Raw genomic sequence first — 17769 nt, 5'->3', positions numbered from 1 at the left:
GAGTCCGTTTGAAGGGAGGTAAATTCTAGTTTGATGGAGAAATCTGGGGGCCAAAGCTCTGAACGCCCCTGCGTGCGCAGAGCCCTTGCGCACACACCCTGACCCTCACCCTCCCCGCCGCCCAGCCCACAGGCCAGCAGGCGGTGCGCCTTACCTGCCACTCCTCCTCCTCCCTGCAGAGTCTGTCGGTGGGCCCGTCGGGGCTGTCCAGGGAGTTCTCAGCCCCATCCTGCTCCAGGACCGGCAGCAGGTACTGAGAAGGGGGGTAGTACTCCAGCCCCGACTCTGCGAGAGACGGACACAGGCTGACCAGGAGGGAAGGAGACCGCCTTGCAACCCAGAGCAGTCCACCGCTCCCCTGTGATGCTGGCTCTCCTGCACTGCTCATAGGCCTAACGCCCGGGCCGTAAATGTGGCAAGCACTCAATAAGCGTCAGCTGAGCGAATAAATCTTCCCGCCCCCTGCCTCTTTACCATCCACGTGAGAATGAGGAGATGAAAAATGCCTGAGCTTTGTAGAGAAGCCTGGGTTCAAGACCCAGCTCTATGCACAATTTCCTGGGTAGCTGCCTCCCGTACATTTGAAAGGATTCATACACTTTCCCCATTTGGCCTTATTCTTGCTGATTTATAAGTGCTCTTTACATATGATAGTTAATAACCTTGGGTCTATAACATATGTTGCAGCTATCTTCTTCCAGCTTATTTTTTAACTTTTTTATTTTGTTGTGTGTGCATGCTCTGGAGAAGGCAATGGCACCCCACTCCAGTACTCTTGCCTGGAAAATCCCATGGATGGAGGAGCCTGGTGGGCTGCAGTCCATGGGGTCTCGAAGAGTCGGACATGACTGGGTGACTTCCTTTTCACTTTCATGCATTGGAGAAGGAAATGGCAACCCACTCCAGTGTTCTTGCCTTGAGAATCCCAGGGATGGGGGAGCCTGGTGGACTGTGGTCTATGGGTCGCACAGGGTCGGACACGACTGAAATGACTTAGCAGTGCATGCTCAGTCATGTCCGACTCTTTGCAATGCCATGGACTGAGGCCTGCCAGACTCCTCTGTCCATGGAATTTTCCCAGGCAAGAATACTGGAGGGGGTTGCCATTTACTACTCTGGGAGATCTTCTCAAGCCAAGGATCAAACCAGGGTCTCTTGCATCTCCTGCATTGGCAGGCAGATTCTTTACCATTAGCACCACCTAGGGAGCCTGTCTTTTTAACTCTGATGATAGTATCCTTTTGAGGTAAAGGTTAGATGTTAATGTAGTCAATGTCATCCTTTTTCCCCTACCAAAGGATATAAATAGGCAATTCACAAGAAATACTAAAAGTGGACAGTAAACATGTGAAAAAGTATTCTAATATTCAAGGAAATGACATTAAAATAATAATGTTGTCATTCAGTCACTAAGTCGTGTCCAACTCTTTATCACCCCATGGACTACAGCACACCAGGCTTCCCTGTCCTTCACCATTTCCCGGAGCTTGCTCAAACTCATGTCCACTGAGTCAGTGATGCCATCCAACCGTCTCATCCTCTGTCACCCTCCTCCTCTTGTTTACCCATCAGGTTCAGGTCAGCTCAGTTCAATCGCTCAGTCGTGTCCAACTCTTTGCGACCCCATGGACTGCAGCATGTCAAGATTTCCTGTCCATCACCAACTCCTGGAGCTTGTTCAAACTCACATCCATTGAGTCAGTGATGCCATCCAACCATCTCATCCTCTGTCATCCCCTTCTCCTCCCGCCTTCAATCTTTCCCAGCATCAGGGTCTTTTCCAATGAGTCAGTTCTTCACATGAGGTGGCCAAAGTATTGGAGCTTCAGCTTCAGCATCAGTCCTTCCAGTGAATATTCAGGACTGATTTCCTTTAGGAGGGACTGGTTGGATCTCCTTGCAGTCCAAGGGACTCTGAAGAGTCTTCTCCAACACCACAATTCAAAAGCATCAGTTCTTCAGTGCTCAGCTTTCTTTATAGTCCAACTCTCACATCCATACATGACCACTGGAAAAACCATAGCTATGACTAGATGGACCTTTGTTGGCAAAGTAATGTCTTTTCTTTTTAATAATCCATCAGGTTAGAAGACTTTTAAAGATCTCACCAATTGTTAGCGAGGCTGTGGGGAAGAAGAGTCCTCAGATGCTCCTCATGGAACTTAAACCGATGGAGCCTCTTCAGAGGCAATACAGAGCGCCTGTCCCTGTCCACCTACCAACCCTGCTTCCCTCCAGGGGATGCTCCCAACATGCCAGAGAAGTGTAGGTTAAAGCGTTTGTTCCAGGGGCAAATGGGAAATAACTCTCAGTGGTTCCACTGGGAATACTCTACAGCAGTTTACAACAGACAGAGCCACACGTCATGGGACAGGAAAGGCCTGGGACCTATTCTTAAGTGAAAAAGGTAGGGCATAGAATTGCCTGGTGCAACATCTTCTGTGGGTTTTTTAAAATGTTTTTAAGACAGCAAAACCAAAAATTTTACAGACACATTTATACATTTATACCTGCTGTGCTGTGCTGTGCTTATTGCTCAGTTGTGTCTGAGTCTTTGTGACCCCATGGACTGTAGCCCGCCAGGCTCCTTTGTCCATGGGGTTCTCCAGGCAAGAATACTGGAGTGGGTTGCCATGCCCTCCTCCAGGGGATCTTCCCAACCTAGGGATCCAACCCAGGGCTCCCACATTGCAGGCGGATTCTTTACCATCTGAGCCATCATACTTCCTCACGTGACAATCATCTTCCCTGCTCCTCCTGCCAGATCTGCAGAGCTCTGGGCAGGCAGGGACCCTCAGCTGCCTCATTGGCACAGAGCAGCCCAGGGGCCATGGTTTGTGCTCGCTCAGCGAAGGAGGTGGGCTGCCTGGCTTTACCTTTGCAGAGGAACTGCTGAATGGCCTCAGTGCCAGCACCGCACACCTCCTGCGGGGGGTAGACCATGGACAACGCGTCGAGGCTCAGGGTCTGCAGACACAAGGAGACCCCTCTATATCTGTCGTTCACTTCACTGCTCAACACAATCAAGACATAAGATCTTTAAAGAGGTAATCAAGTTCAAAACAAAGTCACCAGTCTGGGCCCTAGTCCAGCATGAACTGGTGTCCTTAAAAGATGAGGCAATCAGGACTCAGACCCATTCCAAGGCAGGAGGATGGGAGGACACAGGGAGAAGACGGCCGTCCAGAAGCCAAGGAGAGAGAGGCCTGAGAAGAACCAACCCCACCAAGACCTTGATCTTAAGGCCCCAGCCTGAGGCGCTTCGTTAGGACACCCCCGGGAGACAACACAGTGCCCCAGGTGACCGCCTTGCTCTCCGCCCCCAGCTCTGACAATCACGGTTTCTGCAGCTCTGAGCTGAGGCTGCTCCCTCCCTGCCAGCGCCCTCCAGACACAGCGCCTTCCAACCACATTGGCTCCCCTGCTCCTCCCTGAACACGTCCTGGGCTTTCCCATCTCCTGCCTTTTCCCGAACTGTTCCTCCACCTGGAATGCTCCCATGAGCCCTGTCGACTTCTCCAAAGCTTTCTCCTCTTTCAAGATCTGGCTCAAACGCCATGTCTTTCACAGTGTTAATGAACCCATCAGGATTCAGCATGAGCTTTTCACTCTACTAGGAATATGCTTTGCTGCCTCCATTATGACAGCAAGTCACCTAATTACAGTCATTCACACTGTTCTCTCTGTGAGCCCCTGAGATCTCCTTGACCCCTGTATCCTGTGACCAGGGCAGGCCTCCAGGAATGTGGGAGGGGAGCGGCGGGCAGGCCAGGCAGGCCCCCAGGCGAGAGCACGGCCCACCTACCTCCAGGGTTCGGACATGTGCCAGCATCCGGGGCAGCCTCTGAATCTCGTTCTCACTGATGTCCAGAGTGCGCAGGCTCCGAAGCTCCCCCAGCGTGTCCGGCAGCTCCTTCAGCCTGTTGTCTGGAGGGGTCCCAGTGGCACAGCTCAGCACCCCACGGCCCCTTCACCAGCTTCTGGCCTGACACCCGCCAGGACTGGGCGGAGTTGGGTGCCTCCCTCTGAGCCTGGGGTATACCTCTGCTCCATGAGGAAGAGCGGTGGAGTTTCAATGACCCAGGTTCAAGTCCCTGCTCCACCACTTATGAGCTGAGTGACTTTGGAAAACTGATTTGACCTCCCTGGACCAGTTTCCGCATCAGTAAAATGGAGGTGCCCACACTATTTGGCCTTATAGGAATACTGAGGGATTCAAAGAGATGATGCATGTGAAAAGGTGCTCGGCACAGGGCCTATCACATGAGGTACCTATCACAGTAAGTGATCAGTAAATTGGGTGCTATTATGTTCATCATTAATTATATGTTACAAATGGGTAAATTATGGCATCCTGTGCAGAAAGAACTGGAGGAAAAGAAGAAAGAAGAGAGCTGGGGGTACAGGGAGGCACGTGTTAGAATTTCAGCTCAGTCACTACCGCACTGGCTGGTCTTGAGCAAGTCATGGCTCTCTGAGCCTCGTTTTCCTCATCTGTAAATTGGGGATAAGACCTCCTTCCTCTCTCACACACTTGTGGCACCCCCGAGTGTGGAAGCGCTCCTCACTGGGTGGGAAGGGATACTCAGAATAGCTCTCACCCATTCAGTCCACACTCTCATCATGCATCGCCCATGGCTCTAAACACGAATGACAGAGTCTTGGGGGCCTTGCTGTCAATGCTGTCTGCTCTCCTCCCTGTAAGGCCCCGACAGGGAGGAGCTGCAGGAACCCTCCAGACGCCCTGTCTCTGGTTACCATGGAGATACACCGACCACAAAGGAGGTCCAACAGTTTGAGTGACACGTGGGGGCTGGCTGCTCTTGTGCTCAATGGGTCCCAGGACAAGCACCCTGGGGACTCTAGCCGGGTCAGCTCAGAGCAGACCCAGGGTCACGTGGACAGGGCTTCCTGGCCCCCTACCTTTCACATTGAGGGTCTGGAGCTGGATCAGGTTCCCAATGGAACGTGGGAGATAGGTCAGTTGATTCCTTTCCATGTTCAAGACCTAAGAGAGAGGGAGAATGCCATGAGAAGGCACACACACAGACAATAACGCCTCCCCCTCTTCTGGCCAGCCATCATCCGGGCACCACACCCACATCTTTATCTCCTGACAGCCCTGTGAGGAAGACACCAGTTGTCACGATCCCATCTGAGAGATGAGAAAGCTGAGGCTCGGAGTGGTGAGGTCCTGTGTCCAAAAGGCAATGCTAGACTTTGAACCCGGTTCTTGCTGAGGCTGTACCATTTATACTGACCACAAACACCTGATAATAAGGGGATCCAGGTGAGGGGGCACGTAATGAAGCCTTGTTACCCTGGAGTGAACAGAAGGAAGCTGAGCTGCATACAGGCAGTGGGACCTGCCTGAGGCTGCGGGGCCAGCAGCTGGTGGAGCGGGGATTGAATCCTGGGCTGATGGGTGGCACCGTGAGGTGAGCAAGGCCGCCAGGATGACACATAAAGTAACCATTAAAAATAAACTGATACGATGGGAAGGCACACACGTTAAAAATAACGTGGCAGATGAACATTCGATGAACCAAAGGATGGCTGTAAGTTATTCTTATCAGGTATCCAAAAGTTACAGAACTGTGAATGCACCAATTATACAAAAATTCATGTGTAAAAATGGACGGTCTGTCCTTCTCGGTGAACTGGGGATGATGCTGATATGTGTTCAAAGAGGGGCTGTGAGCAATTGGTTGACGATGCAAGTGAAATGCTTAGCTTGGTGCTGGCATGCAGTGGGCGCTCGATAAATGCAGGGGCTGCCACTGACAAGAAGCGGAAGTGAGACACTGAGCCAGAGAGCTGAATTCATCACTTGGAAATGGTGGACTCGCTGGGTGCTCTTTTTCTGTAAAGTTGTGGAAGCTAATGATGCAATCCCAACGCACATGCCAAAAATTCGGTGGAGAGATGCCCACAGCCCAGACTGCAAGGCTGACGCCACCCCTGGGCATCTCAGTAGTAAAGGTGGAGAAGCCAGGGGCACCTAAGCCCTGGCTGGAGCATGACCAGAACATTCTGGGTCTGTGCGGCTGCAGTTTCTTACTTAGGGGGTCAGAGGTGGGTTGTGTCTCCTGCAGCCGTACCTGCAGGGCCGTCAGCTGCCCTATGTCATCGGGAAGGGCTGTCAGCTGGTTATCATGAAGATCCAGAACCTGCAGAAGGGAAACAAGTGGAACACCCGAAGTCCCTGACTGAGAAAGCCCCCGTGATTTCAGGCTCCAGGGAGACAGGGTGTGGTAGGGGCGCCTCCGTGCCTCTGGTGTTCAAACCAAGAGTACCAACCCCTTCCTCCCCAACTAAAGGACCACTCCATCTTTTTTTTTTTTTAAGTATTATACCATTTAATTCTTATTTATCCAGTATGCATACATATTCATGTTGAAAATTCCTCATAGTCTAGATATATATTTGCATAGTAAAAGACTACCAAATATGCAATAAAATATTGATAGCAGTTCTCAATCAAAATCAATCTCAATCAATATCAAAATATTGATAGAGTGTGAAATTATGTTTTTCCTTATGCTTAACTGTATTTGCTAATATTTTAACAGTGAAAATGAGCAAAATGGAGTAGGATATATATACATAATATATATATATGAAATACAAATATACATGAATATGAAAGCTTTTTAATGTTATCTTTCTTCTGCTTATAAAAATAAAGCATGTTGGACCAGAACAATAAAGAGAAGTAAGAACTACCCCTAGTCCCTACACACCAGCATTAGCAATAAAAATCACTTTGATGCCTCCATTGCCAGTCTCTACACTGCCACGTGCATAGCCTCGGTCACAGCTCAAGTTTATGGGGAACAGCCCGGGGGTCCTGCCTCCCGTCCACTGTGACCACGTCCCAGCCTCTGTCCTGGGGGAGCTGTTGGGAGAGAGTCACTCAGCTCACCGCGCCTCCACGCACTGGCCACACGGTGCCTGGCGTGCCTCCTCTTGCTTCTTGTCTGGGCCCATCGGTCTCCCTGTTCTCTGCCAATTCGCTTGCTATGAGTTTATGGTTTGCCTTTCCACCTAGCGGGTAAGCTCCCTGAGGGCAGGGCTTGCAGCTGGTTCTCTCTGCAACCTCACCGCACACAAGCCCAGACCATGCTGATCATGCCCAGAGTCCCGATGACGTGAGGCACATCTGGCATAAACTCTGACAGCCGAGACGTGACTGGAGGGGCGTGCTGGCTGCCCCCTGGGAGCAGGGCCCCGGTACCTTGATGGTGGCGAGACTCAGGAGGCTGCAGGATTTAGGGAGCAGGGAGGTGAGCACATTTGTGTGGACGATCAACACCTGCGTGGGAAAGAGTTTCGGCATGTTAGGCTGAAGGAGAGCTGCAGGGAGGGGGGCTGGAGGCGGGGCAGCTGGCACACACTGGACACCAGCAGTCAGCCCGGCCCAGTGCTCTCTCCTGTGGACATCACAAGCGACGTTTCCAAACACGGGAAAACCAGATGACCTTAAACTCTGGAATCTCAAGACTGAAAGGGACCTCAGAGGTCTAATTCTTCCTTCCATCCTGAGAAGGGATCCCCTTGCAGCTGTCCCGACCTTAACGTCCCTCAGCTTCAGCAGCATCTTGTGGAAAATGTTGTTGATGTTGTCTAGTCTCTCAGTCGTGTCTGACTCTTTGTGACCCCATGGATTGTAGCCCACTAGGCTCTTCTGTCCACAGGATTCTCCAGGAAAAAATATTGGAGTGGGTTGCCATTTCCTTCTCCAGGGGACCTTCTTGACCCAGGGATCGAACTCTGCATCAGCAGGTGGATTCTCTAGCACTGAGCTACCAGGGAAGCCCCTTGTGGAAAACAGAGAATGATAAACTCCTGCCTCTGAGGGCTGCTAACAAGCTAACAGACAGTAAGCACTCAGCCCAGGGCTGGGACATGGTCAGACGCTCAATCAGAGTCACATGCTACTATTTTTGTTAGGCGTTGACACCTGCATGGATACTTCCAATGTCAAGCCACTCCTGTTGGCATAGAACACATTTTACCTACCTGCTCTTAGACACTTCATTTAGAATACTGTTACCTACCTGCATTCAAGGCTGCAATGCCTTTCTGAAAAATCATTCATTCCACTCTTAACCTTCCCTAATTGACCAAAATGAAATGAGTGTGATTTTTACTATTAATAACAATGTGGTTATTCAGTGTCCACTATGTGGCAGGCACTCTACTCAGGCCATTTACATCTTTATCTCTACCTCCCTGTCACTCGTTTAATTCTCATAATAGCTCTGCGAGTGGAGAACGACGGATGTCTTCCTTTCACAGATGGAGAAACTGAGATGTAAGAGTGTAAGGAAGTTGCCCAATTCAGGAGGGGCCCAGCCAGAGCTGCCTGATGCCAGGGCCTGCTCCCCTGTGAGGACACCTGCTGCAGGTGGAAAGTGTGCCATTCAAAGAGAAGAGGGATGTCTACGCCAGGATCCCCGCCTGATTTCAAACAAGCAAACATGCCATGAATAATTTTCTGAAAACGTAGATCCGTCTCACCTTCTTCTGCAGAACTTTACATGTTGCAAAAGCCCCAAATGGAATCTAAAATAAGATAAAGAAGAATCAGTGCCTCCCCTCCTGCCAGTGTTTAACCTGTTGAGTGGCAGGAAGAAGGGACAGGAAGTAAGTAAGTCTAAGCCCTGGGAAGGCTGGGAGGAAGCCGCACCGGGTGGTCACCCCCTCCAATCAGCTGTCGGGTGACTTTCCCAACTACCCACCCCATCCCCATCATGAACTCCGAGGGGCAAAAGACAGATTTCTGATGTCCTACAGAGAATCCCAGGCTCTCCCAAGGCCTCAGGAATCTGTGGGTGCATTTTCTGGACTCTGTGACTCTTGAAGACCATGCTGAGGCCAAAAGATCATCTCAGTTTTCTTTCACAAGAACAAAAGCTAAGGAAACATCTCTTGACTAGAGCTTCTGCCTCTTAAAAGTCTCAGTCCACATCTATCGTTTCCCAGGGACAGCAGAGCCAGAAAGAGAGCAGATCAAACTTCACAAGCAGAACACCAACCACCCCACTTTACCTCGGAGAGTTCACATTTAGAGATGTCAAGAATGTCATCTGCTCCAGCTTCTTTTGCCTAGGGATAAAAAGAATTAAAAAAAAGCCGGTGGGGGGCAGTTTCCAGGACTTTACTGGTAGTCCAGTGGTTAAGACTCCGCACTCCCAATTCAGGGGGCCGGGGTTCAATCCCTGGTCAGGGAACCAAACCCCACATGCCACAACTAAAAGAGCCAGCGTGCCGCAGCTGAGACACAGTGCAGGCAAATAAATAAATAGTTTAAAAAAGAAGAAGAAAGAAAAAGAAAAGGGTTCGAGCAAAACATCCTTCCAGGGTGCACAAATCAGGCAAAGAAACATAGGATTAATGGCTTCAAAGAATCGCAGACACCCTCCTGGTTCAGCTAGTCCATTCTGAAGGTGCACCAACGATCCTGGCTTTAACTGGGCTTGAGGTTCAGCAGGGAATAGTGTGAACAAGTCACACCAAGTGTGGTCAGTCTGCAGAGGGGAAGTGCAGCATGGAGCCCTGCTGCCTGGGGCGGAGGTGGAGATGGGCATAGACTGGGAGGAAACCCATTTCCCTCACCAGACACATCTGGTACTCCAGGCGTTTCCGAGCCTCATCGCTGGGTTTCCGCTTCCGGAAGAAGAGTGGCATCCTTCCTTTTTTCTAGAGCGATCTTCACCACACTAGGGCGGAGGAGAGGGGTGAGGGCCTGGGGCATCTGTCACCGCCCCCCAACACCCTGGACAGGGCACAGTAACAAGAGCACAGAGCTCATCTGCTGGATTATATGCTCCTTGAGGGCAGGGCCATGTCCATCTTGACCATCCGTGCCCCGAGCCTGGCACAGTAGGTGCTCAATACCATTTGTTCTTTGTTGACTAAACAAGCAGCAGCAGGATGTAGAAAAGCACAACAGCAAGCCAGGTGACCTGGCTTTGAGCCCACATTTGCCCCTAACCCACTGTGAGCCCCTGACATACCCATTCCTGTTCAGGGCCCCCATCTCTCCTCCAGGTTAGACAAAGGGGTTGATCTGGAGACATTTCCTCAGGTCCTCTTCAAGGAGGCTCTTTGAGGACTCTGAGAGCCTTGGCTAATGAATCACTTCTAACCCCTGAAACACTATCAGAGTGGCATCAGCAAACCACCAGATGCTGCATGGCTTTAGCCACCTCTGTCCTTGATCCTGGGGAACTCAACTACATTGTAACCAAAGAGGTTTCTGAATTATCAATACATAAAAATTCAAAAGCAATTCTCAGGTAATTTGCCACTCTCCCAGTTATTATGATCCCATTTGATTCTCACCAAAGCCCTCTTTATAGTAACAAAAGTGATGCTCATCAAGTTCAGCTATCTGGTTATACAGCTGGACTGTAGTCCAAACCAGTCTGGAACCTCTGCTCTTTCAAGTCCTGATTCCACGGAGTTTGCCCAACTCCTTGGTGCTTCAGTAACTTAGCACACACTGAGTACACACGGTCCTGAGCTCACTGCCTGCCCGGTATCAGAAAATGTCAGCACTTGATATGGAACATCAGTGGGTCAGGATGCACTCATACACAGAAGCTTATGGCTAACAGCATGGACTCTGGGATGATTTTGTTTGTTTAACTGTTTTTGAATCCCAGCTCGGCCACCCACCAGCCATGTCTGCTTGGTTTACCTCTCTGAGCCTCAGTTTCCTCATCTGTAAAGTGTGAGTAATATAATGTTCCCAACACCTGGTTCTATTTGGAGGCAGTGATTTCCATATTTGTAAAGCCCATAACACAGTACCTGGCACAGTGGTAATCACATACCACCACACATCTAACAAACATTTATTCAGGGCCTAGGACAGTAGAAAGAGCCAGGCAGAAAGGGACCCGGGTGGAGATGCAGTTGAAGAAGACATATACCTCCTCCTCAGGGGAGTGGCAGAGATCACAGGTCTCTGCCAACAGAGGCGTGGGCTGTCTGGGGATCTGGCCTAGCCTGCAGGGCTGGCTCAGGCCCCTCTTGTCGCCCCACCTGTCTGCAGGGATGGGGAATAATTTAAAACCAGCCCTCCCCCATCTCTCCTTAATGACCAGCTCTTATCCTTCTGCTCTCCAATGACTAACCTTCCTTCACTTCCTCCCCAATGGCCACCTCTCTTCCATCCCTCCTAGAAGACCAGCTCTTCCCTATCTGCTCCCTGATGTCCATTTCTCATCCATCCCCTCCCTGACGTCCAGCCTACATGGGAAGAGCCACACCCGTCCTCCCCAGCCTGGAGTGGGCAGTGCCCAACCTTGCTGTGCAGATAAATAGGTCCCTGATGGTTGTTCCCTCGGGTGGACCTGAAGGCAGGCCGATCACTCGCAGGGCTTGGTCATGAACGTGGGGTGGCAGGCCACTGGGCACTGCACATCCCCTGCTGAGCAGAGTCTGGTCTCCTCCAAACGAAGGAACTGGGGATCGAAATTCAGAATCTCAGAAAGTCATGCAGACCAGGATGACGAAGTCTGAGACCGAAGACCGCAGAATCTTAAAAGAGTTAAGAGTTGGACCGGATTTAGACTCTTAACAAAACTGTTCTAATAGCTAAAATGCATACATCACGAAGGAATTAGAAGGTGGTCCGAGATCGCTGTGGCCGAGAGGTCTCGGAATGCGATGCGGACCCTTAGGAGAGGGGCGGGGCTCTGGGATTGGGTGACTGGGACTATGGGGTGACCCTCAGGATAAGGGAGAATGGGGAACATTGGGGCCTAGGATCTCGGGAGCAGTCCTCTGTTGTCTGCCTTCTCAGGGACAACTGCCCCGAACCCCTCTTCAGACCCCCTAGCCACAGCTCACCGCAGTGCCGGGTTCTCCAGCCGCTCAGGTGCCTGCCCACAAGCAATATGGCAGCAAGGGCGTCGGTGGAAGGTTGGGCGGAGACGGCAGTTCTCGCGACAGTCGCGCTTTTGGGTTATATCCGGCGCAAAAGTCCCACCTTCCGGTCTTTCGGCTTTCGGCTCGGGGGAGGCAGAGGTGCAACTTTCTTCGGTCGTCCCGAATCCGGGTTCATCCGACACCAGCCGCCTCCACCATGCCGCCTAAGTTCGACCCCAACGAGATAAAAGTCGGTGCGTGCTTTAGATGTGGCCGGGGCTTCGGGATGCGGCATCCCTCCCCGTATTCCGTCCGGCCCGCGGCCCCCGCCGCTATGGCCTTTCCCACGTCGGGCCTCAAGGCCGCTGCCTCCTAGGGGCCTGCCCTCTGGTGCTGCGTTCAGGGCGGTGTGCGGTCGTGGTCGAGTCTCTTGTTCTTTCTGGGCCTCGGCTTCCCCACGTATAGATGGGGAGGGAGGACCGGACGGCCTGTGGCGGCTTCGCAGCCCGCACGCCTTAGGGTAAGGTTTGTCTCCGGGCGCTTCTCCCTAAACTGGGTTGGCCGGCGGCGGGGCTGCCCCCAAACCGATGTGGTGTGGGCTTCGGCAGCGGTGGCCGAACCCAAGGCCGCCGTCCCACGTGGTGCTTGGAGCGGTTCTCGCCTTGGCGGGAGGGGTGTCGTGCCTTGCTTCCCGCTGAGGCTCTTGGCATTTTTCCGCCAAGAGGACTGCGGAGGGAGAGCTGTGATTTGGGAGCCCCTTCTGCGGAGGCACTAATTCTTTCTTTCTTCCAGTGTACCTGAGGTGCACCGGTGGGGAAGTCGGTGCCACGTCTGCCCTGGCCCCCAAGATCGGCCCTCTGGGTCTGGTAAGTCAAATTCGGGGGTTAGGGTTAGGGTTGCCTCTGAGGTGCCGTTGACAGGGACAGATTGCCATCCCTTACTAGGCCTCCAAGCCACTGAACTGGCACCAGCTGCCGCAGAAAGGTTGTATATAAAGGTGGAATCTGATACTTTGAACCTGTAGTTTTCCAGTGTGTCTTAGTTGCTGCTCTGAGGGTACATGAGGGATGGGATAGAGGAGGTTTTTGAAGTCAAGAGTGATAACTTGGTCTGTTTCTTAGGGAAATAGGCATATGGCTGCTGGAGGATTGAATGGGGTATGAAATGAAGACCTTTGTGAACGTTACAGTGAAGTGAAGTCGCTCAGTTGTGTCCAACTCTCTGTGACCCCATGGACTGTAGCCTACCAGGCTTCTCTGTTCATGGAACTTTCCAGGCAAGAATACTGGAGTGGGTTGCCATTTCTTTCTCCAGAGGATCTTCCCGACCCAGGGATTGAACCCGGGTCTCCCGCATTGTGTGCAGCCGCTTTACAGTTGCTAGTATTAATTCTGCTTTCAATCTACTGATTCATACTCTTGGCTTTACCTACTGTCCTGGAGAAGGAAATGGCAACCCACTCCAGTATTCTTGCCTGGAAAATCCCAGGTGAACTACAGTCTATGGGGTTGCAGAGAGTCGGACACGACTGAGTGACTAACACGTAGGGTTGGACTTAATTCGTCTCCTTTTTTCTTGAATATAATTAGGTCTTTATTTCTTGGGCAGTGGTCTTCTGTCAGAAAAGTTATCCCATCATGGTTTTGCTTAAGCAGTGGCCGCCTTGTCCCTTAGCTCAGCTAGCGCTCACTGGACACATCTCTAGTCAGTTGCTCAGTCATGTCCGACTTTGCGACCCCATGGACTGCAGTACACCAGGCCTCTCTGTCCATCACCAACTCCCGGAGCTTACTCAAACATGTCCATTGAGTCGGTGATGCCATCCACCCATCTCATCCTCTGTCATCCCCTTCTCCTCCTGCCTTCAGTCATTCCCAGAATCAGGGTCTTTTCAAATGAGTCAGTTCTTTGCATCAGGTGGCCAGAGGATTGGGGTTTCAGCTTCAGCATCAGTCCTTCCAATGAATATTCAGGACTGATTTCCTTTAGGATGGGCTGGTTGGATCTCCTTGCAATCCCAAGGGACTCTCAAGAGTCTTCTCCAACACCACAGTTCAAAAGCTTCAATTCTTCATTGCTTAACCTCCTTTATATAATTCTCCTCTTCAAGGAATTATAAAGTGCACATGCCCAGACCGCATCCTCATAGGTTGACTAGGATTGGTAAGACACCAGGAACATGGTATCTTTAAAGATCCCCTGGTGATCCAATGTAAAAGATACCACATAGATCTTTAGGAAAGGGTAGGTAAGGGACCTGGCCCCATTGTGGCCTTAAACCTCAAGGTTGCAGCCTTGGATAAACTAAACCTCATTTTTCCAGTTTAATTATGGTGATACCTTGATTAGGTAGGCACAGTTAAACGTGTTTCAGAAAGCCTTCTCGTGTGCCGCCAAGTGAGAGGGACTGGGTAGATTTTTCAGATCAGTTTTGGTTAGGGCACAGTGTGATTATATACCTTTTATTTCTACAGTCTCCAAAAAAGGTCGGTGATGACATCGCCAAGGCAACTGGTGATTGGAAGGGTCTGAGGATTACAGTGAAACTGACCATTCAGAACAGACAAGCCCAGGTACTTGGTTTGAGGGAAGGCAAAGGTGGGGATACCTGGGAGGCAGGTGCTAAAAGCAGTTTTATTTGTGGGGAGGGCTGTTTTAAGAGCATGGTTTAAATATTAACTCTTCTCACTTTTGAGACACTGAGCTAATCAGCATTTTCTGGGGTAGGGTAGGCTGTGTTTCTGGTTGTGAAAATTAGCTTGAATGTACATTTGGTAAACAGTGTCTGGCCTATGGTTCCTGAGAGCGAAAGTGCTTGTATTACTGGTTCTTTCTTGTTAGAGGGTGGCATAGGGCTTATTCACATGGAGAATCTCTTCTGCAGATTGAGGTGGTACCTTCTGCTTCTGCCCTGATCATCAAAGCCCTCAAAGAACCACCAAGGGACAGAAAGAAGCAGAAAAACAGTGAGTGGTTTTTCCCCCTGGTAATTTGTGGGTGGTGGTGTGTCCAATGTAAAAGACAGCTGTGCTTGCTCCCTTTAAGGAAACAGGGATGGCACAGGTGTTCGATGTTAAGCTGTTACAGAGCCAGGCACTGCCACCAAGTGCCCTGTGGCTCTCCCCAGTTACTGGCGTGGAACAGATCCCCTCAGAATTTACAGGAGGGAACTGTCAAACAGGGTGAAGAAACAGATAACCAATAATTGGGGAAGGGCAGCTTCCTAGCTGGATGACATATGGACAGCTTTAACAAACCTGTCACTTTTTTCTCTTCAAAACAGTCCCTACCATGTAAGGTTAGCAAAACTTGATTTTGTGTCTAGCCACCCGCCACTGCACCTGACCAGTTTTCTGTTGGCTGGTGCAATCCAGTGGTGAGCTAAAAATAACCCCAGCTTAGGAAACAGGGTTGTTCTTCATGTGGATGACTCTGTGCCGAAAGCATGGGAACAGGCTAGAAATGGATGAGGGAAGATGGACTGTGGTCTGCCCTGGCCTCAGGTGGTAACAAAGCTTTTGGTCTTTTTTCTTTTCTGCAGTTAAGCACAGTGGAAACATTACTTTTGATGAGATCGTCAACATTGCCCGGCAGATGCGGCATCGGTCTCTAGCTAGAGAACTTTCTGGTAAGAGCAGAACAGTTTGGGGCCACTTTAGTTGTAACTTGAGATGTATTCGTTTGGTGGCTTTTTCCCAATTAGAAGGGGATTTTTTTACTCTGTAAGACCTAGAATTGGAGTGTCTTTTGGTTTGAGTCTGGGTATCATGGGATCTGTGGCCAGTTTTGCACTTGGAGTTTTTAAATAATACTGAGTGCTGAGTTTTGGATTAGGGGAGCAGTAATAATTATTCCTGTAATCCATAAAATAGTTATTCCTTGTTCTCTCCTCACCTTTATCCCCTCTGTTATCTGAGAATAGCGAGGGACTGACTTCCCCTCTGATTCTACCTTTTCTTAATGACAGGAACCATTAAAGAGATCCTGGGGACCGCCCAGTCTGTGGGCTGCAATGTTGATGGCCGCCACCCTCATGACATCATTGATGATATCAACAGTGGCGCAGTGGAGTGCCCCGCTGTAAGTTACTTCTGCACTGATATGGTTAAAATTAAGGTGAAGACTGGGGGTGGAGCTAATGTATCCTTTGAGATACTGTAGAAAGTTCTAGAAATGCTCAATAGTGGGGATAAAGTTTTTTGTCCTGTTATTGAGAGGTTTCTTTTTTTTCCCCACAGAGTTAAGAACTGCAAAGGAAAAAGGAAAATAAAGGACCATTTGACAACCAGTGGACTTTCTGATGTAGCTTCTTCTTGGGGGGGAGCCTAGCCTTTGTGGTCACTGGGGCCAACGTGACAGATGAAGCAGCAGCCTGTTGATAACAGAATTCTGTCCTCAAGAAAATACTGTTGGGCAGAAAGAAAACTTGGGAGTTGAACATAACAGAAAATATGTGTAGAAGGAGCTCTTCCCAAACCAGTTTACTCAGTTGGTGGGTTGCAGGCCCAAGGCTTTGCTGTCCATCCCAGCACACAGCTGGGGCTCAGAATTACTGATGGGACAACCAAAGAACCTGATGTTTATGATCCTTGATTGGTCTCAAGTTGATGTAAAAGTTTAAGTCTACTAATGTAGTTAGCAGTTCCTGGTTTAAACCCTCAGGGTTTACTTTAAACTAGTAACAGACTTTTTCCTCAAGCCTCTCCTTTGTCTTTCCCTTAGTTCTCTTTGATTTTCTATCTAGAGCTCCTCACTTGATTTGATATGCAACAAATGAACATCAAACACTAAGTTCTGAGACAAAAGTTTGAAATAGCAACCTGGAAGGGGCTTCTTTCTGGGTACTTAACTAAAAGGGGTTAGGAATGGCAGCCCTACGATCTTCATTTCTGTTTGCTTTCCTCTCCCATTTTTGTGTTTTGTGTGTGCACTCAGATGCTTTGCAGCCCCATGTACTATATGTGGCCTGCCAGGCTCCTCTGTCCATAGGATTTCCCCATATAAGAATACTGGAGTGGGTTGCCATTTCCTTCCCCAGGGGATCTTCCTGACCCAGGGTTTGAAGCTGGGTCTCCCGCATTGCAGGCAGATACTTAACTGTCTGAGCCACCAGGGAAGCTTAGGTTTCCAAGCAGTTGTGGAAAACTTCCTTTACTGGAAAGGACTGAGATCTCTCAAGTGAGGAAAGGTTCCAAGACATGGGGCAAAGTTACCAAGGAATCAAAGCTGGAGGCCTTGGGTGATAACCATCTTAGTAGACCACTAAGGAATCAAGCATCCCTATCAAGAACACCAGGGAAGCCATTTATAGCAGCTAGGATCTACACTGCTGGCACAAAGGAGAAAGAAGCAGGCCAACAGGCTCAAGAGCTTGATCCAAGATAACTGGGCTGTCAGGAAGACGGGAAAAAGAAAAATGACCCAGGACAGCATGGCTGCCATCAGATGGCCCGTCTTGTTAGCCATCCCTCTAAAGTGAAAGTCAGTAAATGACTATTGTTAACTATACATATTACAATATATATTACAGTTAATAGCCTTAGGTTTATCTCCAGGTGGAAGAAGATAACTTTTATTTTGTGTCCTGGGTAGCCGTTCCTTCAGGGGAATCTTCCCAACCCAGGGATGGAACCTGCATTGTAGGGAGCTTCTTTACCAGCTGAGCCACCAGGGAAGCCGTCCCTCCCACAGGGACTGTGCACCCTCAACCTGGCTTTGACAGTAGTAACTAAACACTTGTCAGTTCCCTTGAACAGCTCAGGAAGTGCAGGCTGTGTGCATCAGGGAGTCTTCCATCCCCATTCTAGCAACAATTGGCCCTGGGATCCTCATCCTCACATGACTCCACTCCCCCACTGATACCTTAGTGGCCCTGTTACAGGGAGT

The 17769-nt window shown here is 50.1% G+C and overlaps 2 protein-coding genes and 1 non-coding gene across 8 annotated transcripts in view; 2 read left to right on the top strand and 1 right to left on the bottom strand.

The window, feature by feature from the left end:
* Positions 1-11914, bottom strand: part of LRSAM1 (leucine rich repeat and sterile alpha motif containing 1) — a 33841-nt gene extending 21927 nt beyond the window's left edge. For 2 of the 4 annotated variants that reach the window (XM_005213212.5, XM_059891100.1), the window contains exons 1-11: positions 11866-11914; positions 11318-11553; positions 9622-9725; positions 9055-9111; positions 8524-8568; positions 7238-7315; positions 6102-6170; positions 4924-5008; positions 3806-3927; positions 2877-2967; positions 155-285 (exon numbers count right to left, since the gene is read on the bottom strand). In XM_005213212.5, coding sequence (XP_005213269.1) covers positions 155-285; positions 2877-2967; positions 3806-3927; positions 4924-5008; positions 6102-6170; positions 7238-7315; positions 8524-8568; positions 9055-9111; positions 9622-9693 — 750 coding nt within the window. In that variant the 5' untranslated portion in view covers positions 9694-9725; positions 11318-11553; positions 11866-11914. 4 annotated transcript variants of the gene reach the window in all.
* A 95-nt stretch (positions 11915-12009) lies between these two features.
* RPL12 (ribosomal protein L12) lies at positions 12010-16171 on the top strand. Of its 3 annotated transcripts, none has more exon segments than NM_205797.1 (7): positions 12045-12137; positions 12676-12749; positions 14358-14456; positions 14768-14849; positions 15425-15511; positions 15851-15963; positions 16122-16171. In NM_205797.1, coding segments are annotated over 7 exon segments (498 nt in total). In that variant the 5' UTR covers positions 12045-12100; the 3' UTR covers positions 16128-16171.
* On the top strand, positions 15212-15340 carry LOC112448918 (small nucleolar RNA SNORA65). Its single transcript, XR_003037377.1, has one exon. It is a non-coding gene; the product is annotated as a small nucleolar RNA SNORA65 (small nucleolar RNA).
* Positions 16172-17769: the final 1598 nt, after the last annotated feature.

This window comes from Bos taurus, chromosome 11 (assembly GCF_002263795.3).
Source record: "Bos taurus isolate L1 Dominette 01449 registration number 42190680 breed Hereford chromosome 11, ARS-UCD2.0, whole genome shotgun sequence".
Lineage (NCBI taxonomy): Eukaryota > Metazoa > Chordata > Mammalia > Artiodactyla > Bovidae > Bos > Bos taurus.
This window is presented reverse-complemented; position numbering and strand designations above follow the sequence as displayed.

What these genes read in the sequence shown, in the direction of transcription:
- RPL12 (XM_005213183.3), top strand. Translation starts at nt 12,101, where the DNA reads ATGCCGCCTAAGTTCGACCCCAACGAGATAAAAGTCG. An exon ending in AGATCGGCCCTCTGGGTCTG is followed by an intron (nt 12,750 to 14,357) that starts GTAAGTCAAATT and finishes TTATTTCTACAG; the next exon opens with TCTCCAAAAAAGGTCGGTGA. An exon ending in CAGAAAGAAGCAGAAAAACA is followed by an intron (nt 14,850 to 15,424) that starts GTGAGTGGTTTT and finishes TCTTTTCTGCAG; the next exon opens with TTAAGCACAGTGGAAACATT.